Source organism: Gymnodraco acuticeps, unplaced genomic scaffold, assembly GCF_902827175.1.
Source record: "Gymnodraco acuticeps unplaced genomic scaffold, fGymAcu1.1, whole genome shotgun sequence".
Classification (NCBI taxonomy): domain Eukaryota; kingdom Metazoa; phylum Chordata; class Actinopteri; order Perciformes; family Bathydraconidae; genus Gymnodraco; species Gymnodraco acuticeps.
Window position 1 is genome coordinate 1,691,617 of NW_022989899.1, and position 17,426 is coordinate 1,709,042.

Sequence of the window (17,426 nt, forward strand, 5' to 3'; positions counted from 1 at the left end):
AGGATCAACACTACTAACACCATTGTACTTCAAGTCACTTTGTGCCAGACTGAAACTTCTAACATGTAGGCTATTGGACTAAAATGGGATTTTGTTCAGACATGCATGGTCCCCAGAGGATGAATTCTAATGGCTTACACGATCTCCTTAATTTACCTGCAGCTTATTACAAATGTATTATGTCAAATATCTCTCAACATTTGAGGTGAATGTTGGTGGTGACCCCCTGATTTTGATTCACCCGATGATGGACATTTGTCACGTTTGTGCAAACATTCATGTTCTCCTCAATGTCAATTGCAGTGTTGGAATGTAAAAAGTAAAAAATGTGGATATACTTATACTTACTAATTTTTTAATATACACAGCATTTTGAAACATATCTAAAATTGGCTTCACATTGACAAACAACATTTAAATGATTTGACATGTATTTCCTACTGATATCATAGAATAACTATTTATCGTGAATATATCATTTACATTTTACTGATAATACTTCTGTACTTAAGTAACATTTTTAATGCAGGACTTTGTAATGGATTATTTTAAGACCATAGTAATTTAACTTTAACTCAAGTAAAGGGCCTAAGCACTTTTTCCACCAATGGTCAATTGTTCAATTTGTCTAATACTTTTCTAAATGAATTCCTCTTAGCCTTTATTTCTAGTAAGCAAATATTGCATGCTTCCACAACTAGTCTTCTTGATTATACATAGACCTAACATTAACTGTCATACCAGCCTCCAAGAGTTGAAGATACAATGTAAGTTTAGTCACTACCAAAACAAGACTACTATATGATATATTATATATAGATTAGTTGCCTCTCATTGATAACACAGCTGTAAATAGACAGGAAATAGTTGAGAGAGCTGTGATGACCTATGTTCACAGATTGTTTAACATTTTGTAATCTAAAGTATAATTTGATGATGTTCTTTACCCTTATCTGGCCATATAAAGAATTCATCACACTATAGTACATGTTATATATTTTTATTTCAATGTTTCATAAACACTTACTATTACACAATTAAGAGGACATTGTATTTTACAACAGTATTCAAACTTAACTTTTGTTACTTTTCAAATATCAATGAGAAACATCCACACATTTTTTAGCTGCACTCAGTCTGTTACTATGGTTTGTGATGTGCGAATATGTTTTACTTATTTTTTCATCAATTTGCCTTGACACCAAAGTGTCTGCTGAACAAAACTGAATTAACTTAATTTATGATCTGACTGGGATCGTTGTTGATTTTCCTTTAAGAACCAATATTATGATTAAATATGTAGCATGTTATATAAATGAAAACGCTTATTTGTTGTATGGATACACATGAAATGAATATACAATATCAAGTAAATATCAATTAGCATGGAATCATTAAATGGTGTAATGGTTGGAGTCAGGAAAACCATGATTGGTGTAAGATGTGAGATCAGCCACACAGGGTCTACACCTGCACAGAGGTCAGGCTGATGTCCCCATCGATCTCCAAGGTGCTGATTTGTGTGAGGGGAGAGAAACGATGCCTATAGTTGTGGGCCTGCATCCCATCGGCCACAATCCTGAAGGACTGTTTCTCACAACAGATAGTCAACTGAAAAAAAAGGAAAAGAGGGAAGTTATAGATTTCTAAATCACTTTAAAATGGGCTCAGTTGAGTACCTGAATCTGATTGGTCAATTTGGACATTCAGCGGACTGCTCTTTTTCTAGTAGACCGTTGCTAAGAACAGTCTGATCAAGGGACTATGTGCAGTCATATCAATTTGCAGAAATATAAAGAAAAAAAGGAATGAAAAGAAGGAAAGAAAGTAGCCAAAAGAAAAACACATTGGTTTTCCTCATCAGAAAACACCATCTAACTTTGCACTGATGCAGTGTCATGTAACAATTCTAATTTTAATTAAATAATTATATTGTTATTAAATTTGTTTTTACGTTCATGTTAACATTTTATTTGACTGTGCTGTGAAGTCCTTTTTTAAAAAGTGCTATACAAATAAGTGACGATACAATGATGTACTAAATGCAGCCCCTATTATCAATGAAGTTCCCCCTGGTCAGTGTGTGTGATCAGTGTTTGCAGTGTTACCGTGAAATGCTTCCCCCGTTGGAAAGGCATCACTCCGTCTCGCTCCTCATTGCCCCACTGCCCCCCATTATTGGTGTTTCGGACCACAGTGTTCTCGTCGAGGCGTGCATTGTAATGCAGAGCGATGCCAAAGGGATGGCTGAGATTCACTTTGAACCTGAGAGGAAAGACAGAGCACACCATGATATTGAATGAATGCTTACTTAGATTCAAGTTTGTTTGTTTTTGTCTTTGTTTGTTTAAAGATTATTTTTTGGCCACCATTGCTATTATTCGAGCCTGGGTCGTATTCGCAACCCAGGTTAGTGGCCAAATCACATGGGGACTACCTAACCAATGAACAAATCCAAGTCTAAGAAAAGGGGCCTGAAGACAGCACTGCCTTTTTATAAGGAAACACAGTTAGGAATTTTAAAGTGGCCCTAATGTGCTTTTTGTATTTTATCTCTTTCCTCTAGTTTGTTAATTAGGTTTTGGTGCATGTAAATGGTCTGCGATGGGAAAAATCCCAAAGTTTCCACCAGAGGGAGTTTCTCTCCCACACATTCCCCCCCTGCCTGAAACCCCAGTACATGGCCCGTCCCAGATTTAAGTTTTTTTACAGGTCAAGGTCATTTGACAAATCGCAGGATCGACTACTAAACCAATGAAAAAATCTAAATTGAAGAACATTTTCCTGAAAACAGCACTGAATTTTTGCCAGAAAACCCAGTTATGAATTGGAATAAATGTGTGTGCAACCAACAAAGAATGTGAGTTTCAGTTTTATTTTCTGGGCAGCAACTTCTATTACGGTGCATCATGTGACTTCTTGACTTAAAAGTTGAGAAACCTTGACTGGAAACTTTGTTAAAGGAATGAGGAAATGGGCCATTAGGACATTTAGTACTTTTGCTACTAAGCATATTTTGAAGACCTACTTGGCAATAAACCTATTTCTGACTCTGATTCTGATCTGTATTTGATTATCTGTCTTTTACTGGGTTCAATATTAGTCCTCATTTCTGATTTCCGCTACATGCATACAGTAGGCGTCAGTTTTGAGGTGAAGTCTCGTGTTGTGCGAGTTTTATAATTTGGCTTCATTGGTATTGGGGTCAGACCTGATGGCCTGGGGGTGAACCGTCCCCTGGATAGTGATGGTCCGGCCAGGTGTCAGTCCACCACTGATCATGCTCTTGTATGGGACAGCCTGTACAGAGAGGAAACAAGAATAAAGGACTGATACAAATATCCATTATTAAGTTAATTTATTGATGAAAGTTGATGACAGTGATGATGGTTTGTTAAGTTGCGAAAGTCCAAAATATATCAGGTAACAAAATGTCGTAACCTCTGGGTTCACAACACATCATCCTGTTACACACCTGTACACACACAGTTCAGAGAATGTCACCAAGCCTGTTCATTATGACTAAGAAGTCCCAATTTGGATTACTCAATCTTGTTTACTATAATGGTTTGTACTCAGAATTAACATATTAGGCTGATGCTATTGCCAGAAATGTATCAAAAGGATGCCAAAATAACGTTGGGTTACGTATGGTAACCCTTGTTATATAAGCACAGTGGAGCCCTCTACTGGACTCTATGGGTACTCCCCCTTATCCTATCATGCACGCATTCCTTCACTGAGACTTCCATAGACGTAGCCGGCCCCTGGGCGGGCCTACCTGAATGCGAGCGCATCCACTGCATAAGAGGCGGCCTCGCCCGTTCACTGCTATCCCTTTACTTTCTCTTCAGCTGAGTAGCATAGAACAGCAGTGCTTCCATAAGTAGAGGGCTCCGCTGTGCTTATATAACAAGGGTTATCATACGTAACCCGACGTTATATTTTTCACAGGCTGAATACCCGCTCTGCTGTCTCGCGAGAACACCGCTCCATCACCTGTTTTGGACCGGCTTTCGTAACCGAGGAGAGAAAGAGGCTGCGGCTGGCCGGGCACACCCTGATGCGTTTACCCCGCCGAGGTGTGCCATAACGTAGAGGATTTCCTCCTCCTGTCTTAATGCATGTCAGGGTTGGGGCAAAATAGGACCCAAATGCAGATTGAGGAGGAAGCAGGTTTCAAAATGAAACAAAAGGCGAGCTTTATTTACAAAAAGCTGAAAAAACAAGAATCCATAAACAGGTACGAGGTAAAACAAGAATCCATGAACAGGTACGAGGTAAAACAAGAATCCATGAACAGGTACGAGGTAAAACAAGAATCCATGAACAGGTACGAGGTAGCATCCAAACAAAAGGTGACTGTGACCAACATGAAGGGAGACATGAACAACAAATAATGAACCAACCCTGAACACAGGAAGAGACAAGACTAAATACAGGGAGGAGTAATCACGAGACGAGAAACAGCCGGGCAGGGAAGGAGAAACACAAGGGCAACAGGTGAACACAATCAGACAATCAGACACACCAGGGAAACTAACGACAGGGAGGAAGACAAGACACAGGGAGAACAGAATTGCAAAATAAAACCATGAGAAGACAGAACAAACTAAAACCGTGACATAAAACTAAGATCGTGACAATGCAGGAGAAAAAAAGAAACCTCCAGCCCTTGTGTGCGTTACGTCCCCCGGGCCGGGGGCCCGGGAAATGTAAGCACATTACGTCCGGGGAGGGGGTCAGATGCCCATTGACCCACAGCCCCCCTTTCCCTCCTCACCAGTCCTGCGTTGCCCCAGCAAGCACAGACGATGAAAAGTAGCCAGACATGTCCAAGAGATCAAACTTAATGAAGGGACCTGGTGTTGACCAAGATGCCGCCGTGCATATGTCCTCCACACTTACGCCATTAAATAAGGCTGTTGACACAGCCATGGCTCGTGTAGAGTGTGCACGGACCCCTGTGGGGAAGGCTCTCCCCGCCTGTCCGTAGGCATGTGCAATGCACTCGCAAAGCCAGCCTGCCAGGCGTTTCTTGGACAAAGCTTTTCCAGTTCGGTCTGAGTGTTGCCCCGCTTCGGTCAGCCCGGATGTTTAAACAACTCGGGTGCACCGATAAAGCGGTTAACTCAGACACTCCTTTGGCTGACGTTAAGGCAAGTAGCAACGCTGTCTTCCATGACAGTGCTTTCAGGGAAGAGAGCCCCCAAGGCTCAAATGGTCCTGTGACCAGAGCCTCGAGCACCAATGGTAGGTCCCACTGCGGGGCAGAGGCGCGCACCACTGGGCGCAGCCTCCTGACCCCCCGCAAAAAACGCGACATCAGCGGCTGGGCAAAAACTGACCTGCCGTTAAATCCCTCGTGGCAGGACGAGATGGCTGCTGCATACACTTTCACTGTGGAATGAGCAAGCCCTCTGTCCACCAACAACTGTAAGTACGACAAAATAGACCCCAATTTACAAGATAGGGGCTCTATTTCTCACTCCTCACACCATCGCAGGAATCCCAGCCACTTTGGCCTGTAACAGGCTGTGGTGGATCCTGCTCTAGCTGCCTGGATAGACTGAATAACACTATCAGACAATTCACCCTGCCTTAGCCTATCCCTCTCAGGAGCCAAGCCTGGAGAGGGTGGCCCAGAGTGGGTAACGCCCCGATTGCACCTGCCTCCTGGGAGATCGCCCCCCAAACTTGGGGAAGCACCCAGGGCTGGCCCACCTTCATCTGTGTCATCTCTGAGTACCACGGCGCCCCTACGCGATCCGGTGCCACCAGGATGACTGACAGACGTTCCCGCCTCACTCTCCGTAGGAGAGGGAGAATGAGACGTAACGGTGGAAAGGCGTAAAGCAGCTTCTTTGGCCATGGCTCGTGTGCAAACGCGTCCACCCCCAGAGGAGGGTTGTCGCTCAAAGCCATGGAGAACCACAGTGCGCAGTGGGTGTTGCGCCGGCTGGTGAACAGATCCACCTCTGCTGTCCCGAACCGGGCCCAGATCCGCTTCACCACCTTTGGGTGAAGCGCTCACTCATCTGGCAGGGGTCCACCCCTCGACATGAGGTCGGCCCCCCTGTTCTCCAGACCCGAAATGTGGAGGGCTCTTAGAGATAACATCACCTCTGCAGGCCATAACCACCATTTCTCCGCTATGGTCAACAGAGCAGCGGAGCGGACTCCGCCCTGTCTGTTGATATATGCCACTGTGGTGCTGTGGTCCTGATCATTACATGTTTTCCCTGGATTAAGGGTTTGAAATGTTGGAGGACCAACACTACTGCCCGTAGCTCTAGGAGGTTGATGTGCCGCGTCTCTGTCAGAGACCAGCAACCTCCTACAGCTTCCCCTAGGCAGGTTCCTCCCCATCCTGTTCCGGATGCATCCGTGAACACTGAAATATGAAAGATCACCCGTCCCAGCGGGGATCCGGGGACCCCAGAACCGGAGGTTGCCCCTCACCGAGGGGGGGATGGTCACCAGCCGCCGTTTGTGCCTCTTGAGATCTAAACACAGGCTGGAGAACCACCTCTGCAGGCGGCGCATATGCAGCAACCCCAGCGGGAACACACCGTGAGCTGCTGCCATGAGACCCAGGGTCTGCATAACAGTTAAAGCTGTCACTGTTGCCCCCTGTCCAGTGGCGTTTTTATATGTACAAAAGTGGTGGGGCACAAAAAACGTAGATGTCTATATATAAGCTTCTGCAATGAGGTTCATGGCTGGTGAGGCACTGGCACTGACTCTTCAGGTTTACAAATATTATATTTTGACCTAAATCAAAATATAATATTATTTTCAAAAGCTTTTTTTAATCTGATGCTTCAATTAATTTTAAACAGACAGTTCAACAAAAGGATACCCAAAAGATGTAATGTTATCATTTAAATATTGAATTGTTCTCTCTTAGTAAGATCCCATTTTCAATAAAATTGCGGTCTTACCTTGACTTGAAGATGAAGTCCATTTGCCTATCCTTCTGAACAAAAATCTCTATTACTTTTTTGTAAAAGTCCTCCTTATCTTCTTGTAGTTTCAAAAGTCTATCATAAATCTAATCGATATATTTATGATTCAAAAATTATAAAAGTAGGGTAGACATGTGGATATTATCCGGCTGAACAAAACGTGCATTTATCTAACAGGTTTGTTTCCCACAGATCTTATTTTGAGCTATTTTCTAAAATCCTATGGAGAAATATCATTGCTTTTTTGTGGAGGGAAGCCATGCGCAGTTTACTTCCGGGTTTTAGGACGCGTCACTGCAGCTCTCGTCTCCTCTTCACACACCACACTTTTCGCGGCACACGTACTTACAGCCAATCAGCTCTGAATGATGTGAGATGACGTATGGTGGGGATGGCAGCTCTATGCCCCTATGGTCATTATTTTTTTGCCACACACATTAAATAGGAAAATATTCTGAGCATGCGCAGTGTAGTTTTTACAGTCACCATTGACTTAAACAGGGAGAGGGAGGGGCAGGATCGGGTTTTGTCCCACACGGCTCTAAACAGCTCAATAGGCACACACTGTAGACACTAATTAGAAGAACACAGACTAACACAGCAATGTACAGACGAATCAGATGATTAAACATGATCTTAAAATATATTTTATATATATTTTAATTTTTTTTTAATACTTTCTGCTGACACTAGGTGGGGCTGTGCCCCACCTGCCCCTAATGACCAGTCGCCACTGCCCCTGTCGCAGTCTGCAAACTGCCCGTAGCAAGGATGCCTGTCTGCTCTCTGACAGGGTGGCGCGTAGCCTGCCTGAATCGAGCACCACTCCCAAATACAGCACCTGTTGTTGAGGCATGGGGGCGCTCTTCTTCCAATTGATCGCACATCTTAACTTGGTTAGATGCAGGACCAATTGAGCCGTATGACACATTGCCCGTTCCCTGGAGCTGGCCATAACTATGAGGTCGCCCAGATAAAAGAAAACTCTCATGCCCCGGCTGCGCAGCAGGAGTGCTACCTCCACGCTAGGGATGGGTACGGAGCCCCGGTATTAAACGGGCCCCGGGGCTGAATTATTAAAGACCGTGGTACCGTTAAGCTCCGACGTTATCGGTCTTTTTATCGGTACTGGAGACACCTACAAAATATATGTCATATGTGTTATTGCTACACAAACATTATATTGCAGTTTTAGTGTCGCTAACTCCGTTTCTAATAAGCAAAAAGACTGCAAAAAGCGTCCATGATTATTTTTAGTATTTTCGATCTCTCTCCCCCGCCTGCTTGCGAGGGGGCGGGGCAGTTTACACACACGCTCTGCTTCATGCAGCAACACACACACACAAACACACACACACACACACACACACACACACACACACACACGGAGGAGATGGCGGAGAGAACGCGCTCCGAGGTTTGGTTACACTTTACCCGTCTCGATGTGGACAATGCTCGTTACCAAAAGTGCAATAAGAGTTTAGCATGTAAGGGCGGTAACACGAGCAATTAACATTTAGCAAAAGTGCACCACATTCAGATGGAGAAATGCACCGGGTTCGACTGTCGTTTCCACATCAGGTATTATGTGTGCTAGCAGCAACACACAGAGTTAACTAAATTATATAAACATGGGTTAATGATTAGAGGTAACTGAGTTAGTTATTTTGTTAAAGTTTCAGCTATTCTGTCATCCGATTATTTAATACGATTTGTTAAAACATTGTTGTTTCTTTTGATGTGAAATATTATGTATTTAATTTAAATAAAAAGCAATGTTAGTTTTGTTCACAATTTGTTTAGTTAGTTTACCTTTTTCTTTCTCCAAAATAACCGATAAGAGTACCGTTAAAAGACCGGACCGATAAGCGGTATCGATAAAAGTAGTAGTACCGTTAAAACCTTAACGATACCCATCCCTACTCCACGCACTTGCTCAACATGCCCGGGGACTGGGAGTAGCCGAACGGCAGCCTGTTGTACTCGTAGGCTACCCCCTGGAAGGCAAAACGCAAAAACTTTCTGTGTCTCGGAGCAATTCCGACATGAAAGTAAGCGTCCTTCAGGTCGATGGTTGTAAATCAATGGCCTGGCTGCACCAGTTCCAGTAACTGTTTCATAGTCAACATCTGGAACGATTTGCGTGCAATATGGAGATTCAGAACACGAAGATCCAGAATGGGCCTGAATTCGCCTGTTTTCTTGGGCACCAGGAAATACAGAGAATAATGCCCCTTCTCTCTGACTTGTGTGCGCCCAACAGACACCGCCTGTTTTTGCACCAAGGCCTGAACCTCTGCTGAGAGAAAGCCTATCTCCTTTCGGGATGATAGTTTTGCCTCTCTTATGCCTGTAAACGGAGGAGGGGTGCTAGAAAACTGGAGTGAATAACCCTGTTTCAGCGTGCTGTCCATCCACTCCGTTAACATGCAGCTGCGTTTCCACTCCCCGTAACATTGCATCAGGGGATGTGCCAACAATTGTGGGGCCCCAGCAATAAAGCTGTGGTATTCCCTGGTGACCCGTCCCGCCGCCAATTTTCCCGTGAAGGGAACATTTGCCCATGGGGGGTCGACACGGAAAGGGCCGACTCTCTACTGAGGTCTTTGAACGCAGCATGGTGCATTCCCTCGGGAACGCGCGCTCTGCCATGATGTTTTCACCCGAACAGTGAAAAACATCAAGTGGAGTCTTCAAACTTGGCATAAATTGTTTCCTAACCCCGTTACGCCTGCCATAATGTCCCTGTACCCTCTCTCCGCCTTACTACCGCCGGACGCACTCCCCCTTGCGGAGGAGCCTGAGGTTGAGCCAGCGGCAACATGCAGCTGAGCTGAGCCTTTTCCACCTCCAGGCGGTTGAAGCGCTGAGTGACCGAGGCTATCGATCCAAAGAGCCCTCCCGTGGATCATCTCGGTCCTTTTTAGCCAGGGCGGTCAAACCTAACCACACGTGACGCCACGCCACGGTGGTCAGGGCCATCACCCGACCGGCTGCGGTAGCCATACCGTGGACCAGATTATTTCTCTGGCCCACGCAGCGGTCCGAATATTCACTCCCATCCCCAGACGGGGGGGCGGGAGCGTCCTGCTGAGGGGAAATCAGCGACACTCTCAACACACCCAGATTATTGGCCGCCGCAACCATCTGCACCCCGAGCTTGAATATCTTATTCAGATAATCAAGCATCTCTCGGTCACGCGGCAGCAGGGGCAGGGGCCTTCTCCCCTCTGCCCACCCAGCTGCCTGCGTAAGCAGATGGGCCGCTAGGCTGTCCTCCAGTGGGGGCACACCGGGACACTCCACGTCCGAGTGGCCCTCCACCCTGAGGATACCTGCCCAAGTAGCCACCGTGGCCTTCGTTTTTAGCCATGTGGCCTCCACACACCGCCAAATGTCCGATGTTAAACACGACCAAAACTGAAGTTATTGTACTTGGCCCGAAGAATCTACGAAACAAATTATCTAAATATATACTAACTATGGATGGCATTAATTTGGCCTCCAGTGAGACTGTAAGGAATCTTGGTGTTATATTTGATCAGGATTTATCCTTTAACGCCCACATAAAATCAATTTCAAGGACCGCCTACTTCCATCTACGTAACATTGCAAAAATCAGGCATATATCTTGCCTCAAAACGATGCAGAGAAACTGGTCCATGCATTTGTTACTTCAAGGCTGGATTATTGTAACTCCTTATTATCAGGGTGTACCAAGAAGTCAGTGAAGTCGCTTCAGCTGATTCAAAATGCTGCAGCTCGTGTACTGGGTTAATTGGGGGATTAAAAGAACTGGGTGCCAGCAAGTGGGCCATTACATAGAGGGCTCACTCGCGACTTCTACACTTATTTTCAGTGAAAAATAATAATATTAAGACTCTCTTCTAGCGTTTTCAACATATTTTGTTAACACTAGAGCTTTTAATGAGACACTTGAGCTTTCTTGTCTTTCATAAGCTTTGATAGTTCAGGGGGCGGGACACCAGGCTTATGAACATTTATTTAAAAATGTTTTTTTGTGGAAATGTTATTATCTGCCCATATAATTCACCATTATTTTTCCATGTATGCAGTCCTCCCGTAGTACAGAAATCCATTTTACTATTGTTTTGTCCTGTTTTTCCATTGTAGCACAACCTAACCCTACTACATAAAAAACAGCATATTACATGTCATTTAGCTGACGTTTTTATCCAAAGCAATTCACATACACTTCAATACTGTAGACATGCCAACCATTTGGGGTTAAGCATCCTGCCAAGAACACTCTGATTGGTAGATGCCTGATTAGCCCCTGCAGCCACAGCCATTGATACAATTATATTCTTCTCCATTATACTGTATTAGTATAGAGGTAGAAAATAAACAAAGACAGCCCAACATCTTGACTAATGACACTATCTACATGGCTAGGTAGAATTAGATTTAAGTGAAACATGTTGTTATTATCTTTTTTGTATTGTGTCAACTGACCCTTTAAAGGTCTCCTATTATGCTATTTTTAAGCATATATTATGGTTAGACATCCCTCTGTTTCAGCCCTGTTAGAGAAACGCTGATTTTAGGTCCTTATCTTGAAAAAAAAAAACAAGAGTAGGGGGAGCTAATGCCCGCACATAATTCTACCGGCAGAAACAGTTCAATTTTGCCGTGATTAAACGTCATCATGTTCCAAACCACATCAAGGATTATTTCTGAAACAGTATGGAGCTCAAATGCTTTTTCTCTTGCGGGTTTACCACATGGTGAGTTCCTTTTTTAATTTCCTGCTTTTTTTACACATACTCTCTCCAGTACAGGTTGGCTCTGAGTGTTAGCGATGCTTGCTAATGTAAACAAATACCATATTACGTCCAAAACACGTCGGGCATTGTTTCTGACAGTAACTTTCTGATAGTGCCGTAGGTCCACATTTCGCAAATCTGGACCAGCTCCGTTGTACCCCCGTTTTTAGAGATTTGCGTACAGAGGAAAAGAGAGGGTTTTATTTTCTGACACTTTGTGAGTTCCCTGACACACCGGGGACACATATTTATGTATAAAAGACATCAAAAAGTGCCTTTTGCACGATAGGTCCAACACATTTTTTGTCGGAAACTCACCGGCACTGCAGGCTGCATAGAGAATCCAGGCTGCATAGGGAATCCATGCTGCATTGGGAATCCAGGCTGCATAGGGAATCCAGGATAAGAAGGCAAGGCAGCTTGGGTGGGATAGGCTACCTGGGGAGCAAACACCGGCTGAGCAGCAAACACCGGCTGAGCAGCAAACACCGGCTGAGCAGAAAACGCCTGCTGGACAGGAAAAGGAAACACAGGAGAGAAGAACTTTAATCTTATTCATAACTTCTGCTACATTGTTCACATACTCTATGTGTAATAAGGTGTGGGATGATTTGTAACGAGAACATTGACATAAAGTACATAAAATACAATAAATGCCAGACATAACTGTGGGAGCATCCTCACCATGGGGTTCTGGAAGGTAATGTTGGAAATTTCCACTTTCCCGCCTACTGAAATGGTGTCCACTTGGTGGAAAGGAATACGGTGCCTGTACTCCATAAAGTGGCTGCCATTGACAGTCAGCTGGAGAGAAAATATGGAAATGTATTCACGCACAGAAAAATATTGAGCATGGAAATAAATTGTACCTTTTATATTAAAATAGAAACCTGAAAAGGGTGTTTTAAATTAGTTTAAATATTTAATAACACGATAGTAACACGGCAGGATCCTGGACAGTGGGTTTCCATCATCACAAATTAAAATAAAGTATTGGCTTTAAGAATATGAAAATGTTATCCCCAAATTCAGATGATACATACGGTGTTGACACTTGTGAAGGTACGATATCATCCTGAAAAGGGTGTGTTAAAATCTATGTTTTCTGCATAATCAGTATTTTCTCACTAGGCCCTCAGAGAGTCCCGATGGAGAGAGGTAGATATTCTACAAAATTATATTAAAAAATATTTACACAATGCTTCGTTTTCCGAGGCTAGGAAGGATTCTTGCCTCGCTTCTGAAGCAAGTGACTTGGAGGTACATGTGCTACCAAGCAAGCGTCCTCGACATTGAGAAACACCCACTGTGAAGACAGGAGCTGATTGGTGGTCCTGCTGTAAACTCACAGAGGGCCCGCTATAGTAACTCAACGAGAGAGTAATGTCAAATGACAGTACAATTGACCAATCATATCTTCCCTCTAAATGGGTGGGTTTTATTATCGCGGACTTTATGACAAGTTCCGCCCGCTGTGAAGCTTTTCTTATTTCCATAGCAACAACAACTTCCTGTCAACAGCGTAAACTCGCCTTCAAAATAAAAGCATGCCAAATTACACTTAAGACATACAACTGCAACGTAAGTAACAAACACAATGCAATATCCTTGTGTGTGGAGGGTGTTGTTTTTCTCATACTGATATTCTGAACAATCTGTGCTGTTGTATTTGCTGTAAAGTGTCTCTACTGTAGGCTATTTTTATTATATGTACAGCACTTTGGCTCGACCAAAAATCGTTTATAAATGTGCTATATAGTGGTGCACGATAATTATCGGGCCGATAATTATCGGTCCGATATTAGGAATTATGACGTCATCCCGATAAACCCGATAAAAGTATTAATAGCCCCGATAATAGACAATTTATTTTTTGGGTAAAAAAAAAAGAAGAAAATACTGCGGTGTGGGTGGATTGGGATGAGGGGCGCTTGTTTTTCACTCGGCTCCTCCCGTTTTGCCAGTACTGTGGTATTAGTGCAGGGGTTCTCAAAGTGCGGCCCGTGGGCCAATGGCGGCCCTCGGAAATGTTTCTGGCGGCCCGCGATAGTTAATGTGACACGCTGAAATGCATGCGTTATATTTTAACCCTCCATGGTTGTATCTAGTAAGAATTAGAATGGAATTTAAGAATGGTAAAACTGCGCCCCCTGGGTTGTCATTCCTAAATTATGAATGACAGCTTGTGGAAAGTTTGCTAGACTACTGGTTGCATGGCAACTAGGCATCTCGCGAGTTGCGGTAATTGGTTAGTACAATAAAGAAAGGATTTGTTTTGGAATTATTTTGTGTTCCGTTTTTTCTTGGGCGGCCCTCAATCCAATATTGGGTACCTAAATTGGCCCTCACTCATCAAAACTTTGAGAACCTCTGTATTAGTGGTTTAGGAAGAGGGGAGTTTTTCACAAATCCCGCGCTCCCTAACTCATGCCTGGCTGTGACGTAAATGGTGTGCAGCCGTGAAGCCAGGACAGTAAACAAACATGTCGTCGGTAGTATGGGACTATTTCAGAGTTCAAAGTTTCAGAGTTAGATAGTTCGCTTGCTATTTGTATTAACAAATGCAATGCAGAAGTTCCACGAGGAGGGAAAAAGGCAACGAGCTATAATACTTCCAACCTGATTAGTCACCTGAAACATCGCCATCGCTACGATGGTGTGTTAAAAGCGTACGAAGACGCCTGCGCTGCTAAACTAGTGGCGAATCCAAAGCCAGCTGCAAAGGCACCGGGGCTTTTACCTATTGACGAGGCTTTTGAAAAAGGCAAGAACTTTATTTGGGAAAATAAATATGGTCGCTTTGAAGAGTCAAAACTGTTCTTGGCTTTGTTTTGTTCATAGTAGTAATGCTCATGTCATTTGCTCACTACTAGTCTTTTTTTTACCACCAGGTGTGCAAAAACTACAGGTACATTTAATATATATATATATATTATATTATTATCGATTATCGGTATCGGTCTTGAGAAGCAGGAAGTTATCGGTATCGGTTTCAAAAAACCAATATTGTGCATCCCTAGTGCTATATAAATAAAACTTGATTTGATTGATTTGATTTGATTTGATCCTTTTCAATTTCAAAGAACACTAATTGGGTTATTTACAGGTTTTGTTTTGTGTGGTAGAGGGTCGCTTTCATTGATGTGTTTTGCACCCCGGGCCGTTGTTTTGATATTCCGCTGAAGTTACGCTGTGACGTAATAACTCTTTTTTTCGAGGGAAGGGGTGGGGTTCAGAGGGCCTAGGTATAAAAGTCACGGCTCGCCACTGTGCATGATAACACTTGCTGTAACAAAGACACTCACAAAAGAGACTCGTAAAACTTGGAAATGTAGGGAAGTGAAATCAGTCTGAATGACATTTCAGCAACAGACCTGATAGGACTGCTGGGTCACTGTGATGCTGAGGCTGAAGGTACTGCCAGCAGGGAATGGAGAGTTGTACATCCTCTCTTCAGAGCCCCACTTGCCATTTTGGAATGTGTTGGTAACCACATAACTAGGGTGGCTGTCATATCGTGGATTAATCTGGAGAGCAATGTCCGCATTGGTAGAACCACACTGTAAATTCACATGGAACCTGGAGGAAAAATAGGAGTCATTATTCATGTTTTACAAGAGATTATTAGCTTTTTTATGATTAGAAATGTGTATAAATGGCCAATATATAAAGTCATGAATAGTAACAAACAGTCCTAAACTGCCCCTTGGAGGTTTTGACTGCTTCAAACTAATCATTTGACAATAACAAATGTCTCTTATTTCAGAGAGACAGTCATATATTGGACAGACATTTGTTGAGACAAAATGAAAAATATGAATTGCTTCAGTCAACTGCAATGTGATCTCCTGATAGTAATCAAAAGTAAACACGACAAGCCTTTTTCCTCTTGGATCACAGTGAATGCATTGGGAGATTAAGAGAAACTAGAGAATGCAATTCCTGAAGAAATTGCTAGTGGGAATGCTTTATGCTGAAAAGCTAGAAGAAATTACATACATCCTAACTCAAAGACAGTAACTACAGGGTGGCTTGGAGAGGATCTGTTTCAAACCGATGTCATCTACAATGGGGTCCCTCAGGGCTCCATCCTGGGTCCCCTACTTTTTTTTATCTGTACACCAATCCACTTGGGTCTGTTATTCACACCTAAGGTTTCTACATAACAGCTATGCAGATGAAACTCAACTGATTCAATTTTTCCCCCTTCTAAAACCCAGGTGGCACACACATTTCTAATCTATGTCTATCTGACATATCTCAGTGGATATCTGCACACCACTTGAAGACCACTTCAACAAGACCAAATTGCTTTTCTTTCCTTTTTCTATCCTGCTGTGAAAAGCTCTTCCCACATCCAGAACATCGCTTTGCGACGGCCAATTGGCTCACTACTTCCTCACCGCTAATGGGATGCAGGTATCCGTCAACAAAAACATGCCTTTTTACTATCCTTGCTCCAAAATGAAGGAACACATTTCAGGATACTATCTATTTTTTTTTTAAAGGTCTCTTATTTCTTCTGAAAGTTATGTTTGTTTAGGTGGAAATGTTGTTTGAAAATATACGTCTCCCTGCCATTACATGTTGGGACAGCTGAGAGATTAAGAGATGAAAAGAACAGTCTCACCTATCAATACCAGGCAGGATTCGTCCACTGATGCTGATGATCTTTCCCTCCTGCAGACCACCATGGATTGATCCGGTGAAGGGGATGCTCTGCAAAGGACAGACTTTTATTCTAACTTGTTACCGAGTGTCCCCAGTCATTTTTTTACAAGGTAAAATTGGGATTAAGCCAACATTCATCAACGTGCGTGTTTATCAGTGCACAAATGGTTGATTGATAATTATTACAAGATGCAGCCTGGGTGTGAACTGCTTTATACAGTATAGTGTGTATTATGCCGTTTTCTCTGCAGAAAGTGACTTATATAACATTGTTCTGTTTGGTTCTTCTTATGTTGTCCCTGGCTAAAGATGTTTCTACATCTGTTATATCTCTCGGGACAGGATGTCAAACAGTTACTGCCAAAATAAGATCAGGAAGCAGCAGTCTAAAACATATATTACATAATAAAAATAGATTCTTAAATATTAAGATATATATCTTAAAATTAATCTAAGTAATGCATGCTGCCTGAATTTACTTTTTGGTTTTCATTTAGGTGGGACTTGTTTTTATGCAGAAGGTGGACATGTGATTTGTTTATCAGAAATACTGTGTTAGCTTTAGATGTATGTTATATTTGTTGCATTGTAGTTGATATGTAACCAGGGCCGTGGGAAGTAGGGGTGCTGAGGGTGCTGCAGCACCCCCTGGTGGAGGACAGGGGATCTGCACTTCCACAAGATTAAATACAAATATAAACAAACGAATTTCCATTTGCCCTGTGCGATGGGCGCTGTAATATGAAAGTGGAGGATGTTGGCTTATCTGGCGCACGCAGCTCACAGCCAGAGAGAGAGAGAGAGAGAGAGAGAGAGAGAGAGAATAGAGAAGAGATGAGATAAGAGATAGGAGATCGAGATATATCAGAGAGTCGTATCGCTACGTAGAATATAGCCTCTCGCTTCTATCTCGCGCGCTCCTGCTCTCTAGCTTGCGCTCTAATATCTAGCTAGAGAGAGGAACACGTAGTTAATAAATGTTAACCATTTTATTTGTTAT

At 43.2% G+C, this 17,426-nt stretch overlaps 1 protein-coding gene across 3 annotated transcripts in view; it reads right to left on the reverse strand.

Annotated features, from left to right (window-relative positions):
- Nucleotides 1-983: 983 nt before the first annotated feature.
- LOC117539976 (galectin-9B-like) overlaps nt 984-17,426 on the reverse strand; it is a 17,470-nt gene continuing 1,027 nt past the window's right edge. The window contains exons 2-8 of one of the 3 annotated variants that reach the window (XM_034206371.1): nt 16,386-16,474; nt 15,130-15,334; nt 12,440-12,559; nt 12,074-12,247; nt 3,212-3,300; nt 2,109-2,265; nt 984-1,611 (exon numbers count right to left, since the gene is read on the reverse strand). In XM_034206371.1, coding sequence (XP_034062262.1) covers nt 1,465-1,611; nt 2,109-2,265; nt 3,212-3,300; nt 12,074-12,247; nt 12,440-12,559; nt 15,130-15,334; nt 16,386-16,474 — 981 coding nt within the window. In that variant the 3' untranslated portion in view covers nt 984-1,464. Of the gene's footprint in view, nt 1,612-2,108; nt 2,266-3,211; nt 3,301-12,073; nt 12,266-12,439; nt 12,560-15,129; nt 15,335-16,385; nt 16,475-17,426 lie in introns of all 3 variants that reach the window. The other 2 variants (XM_034206368.1, XM_034206357.1) reach the window with 2 other exon arrangements.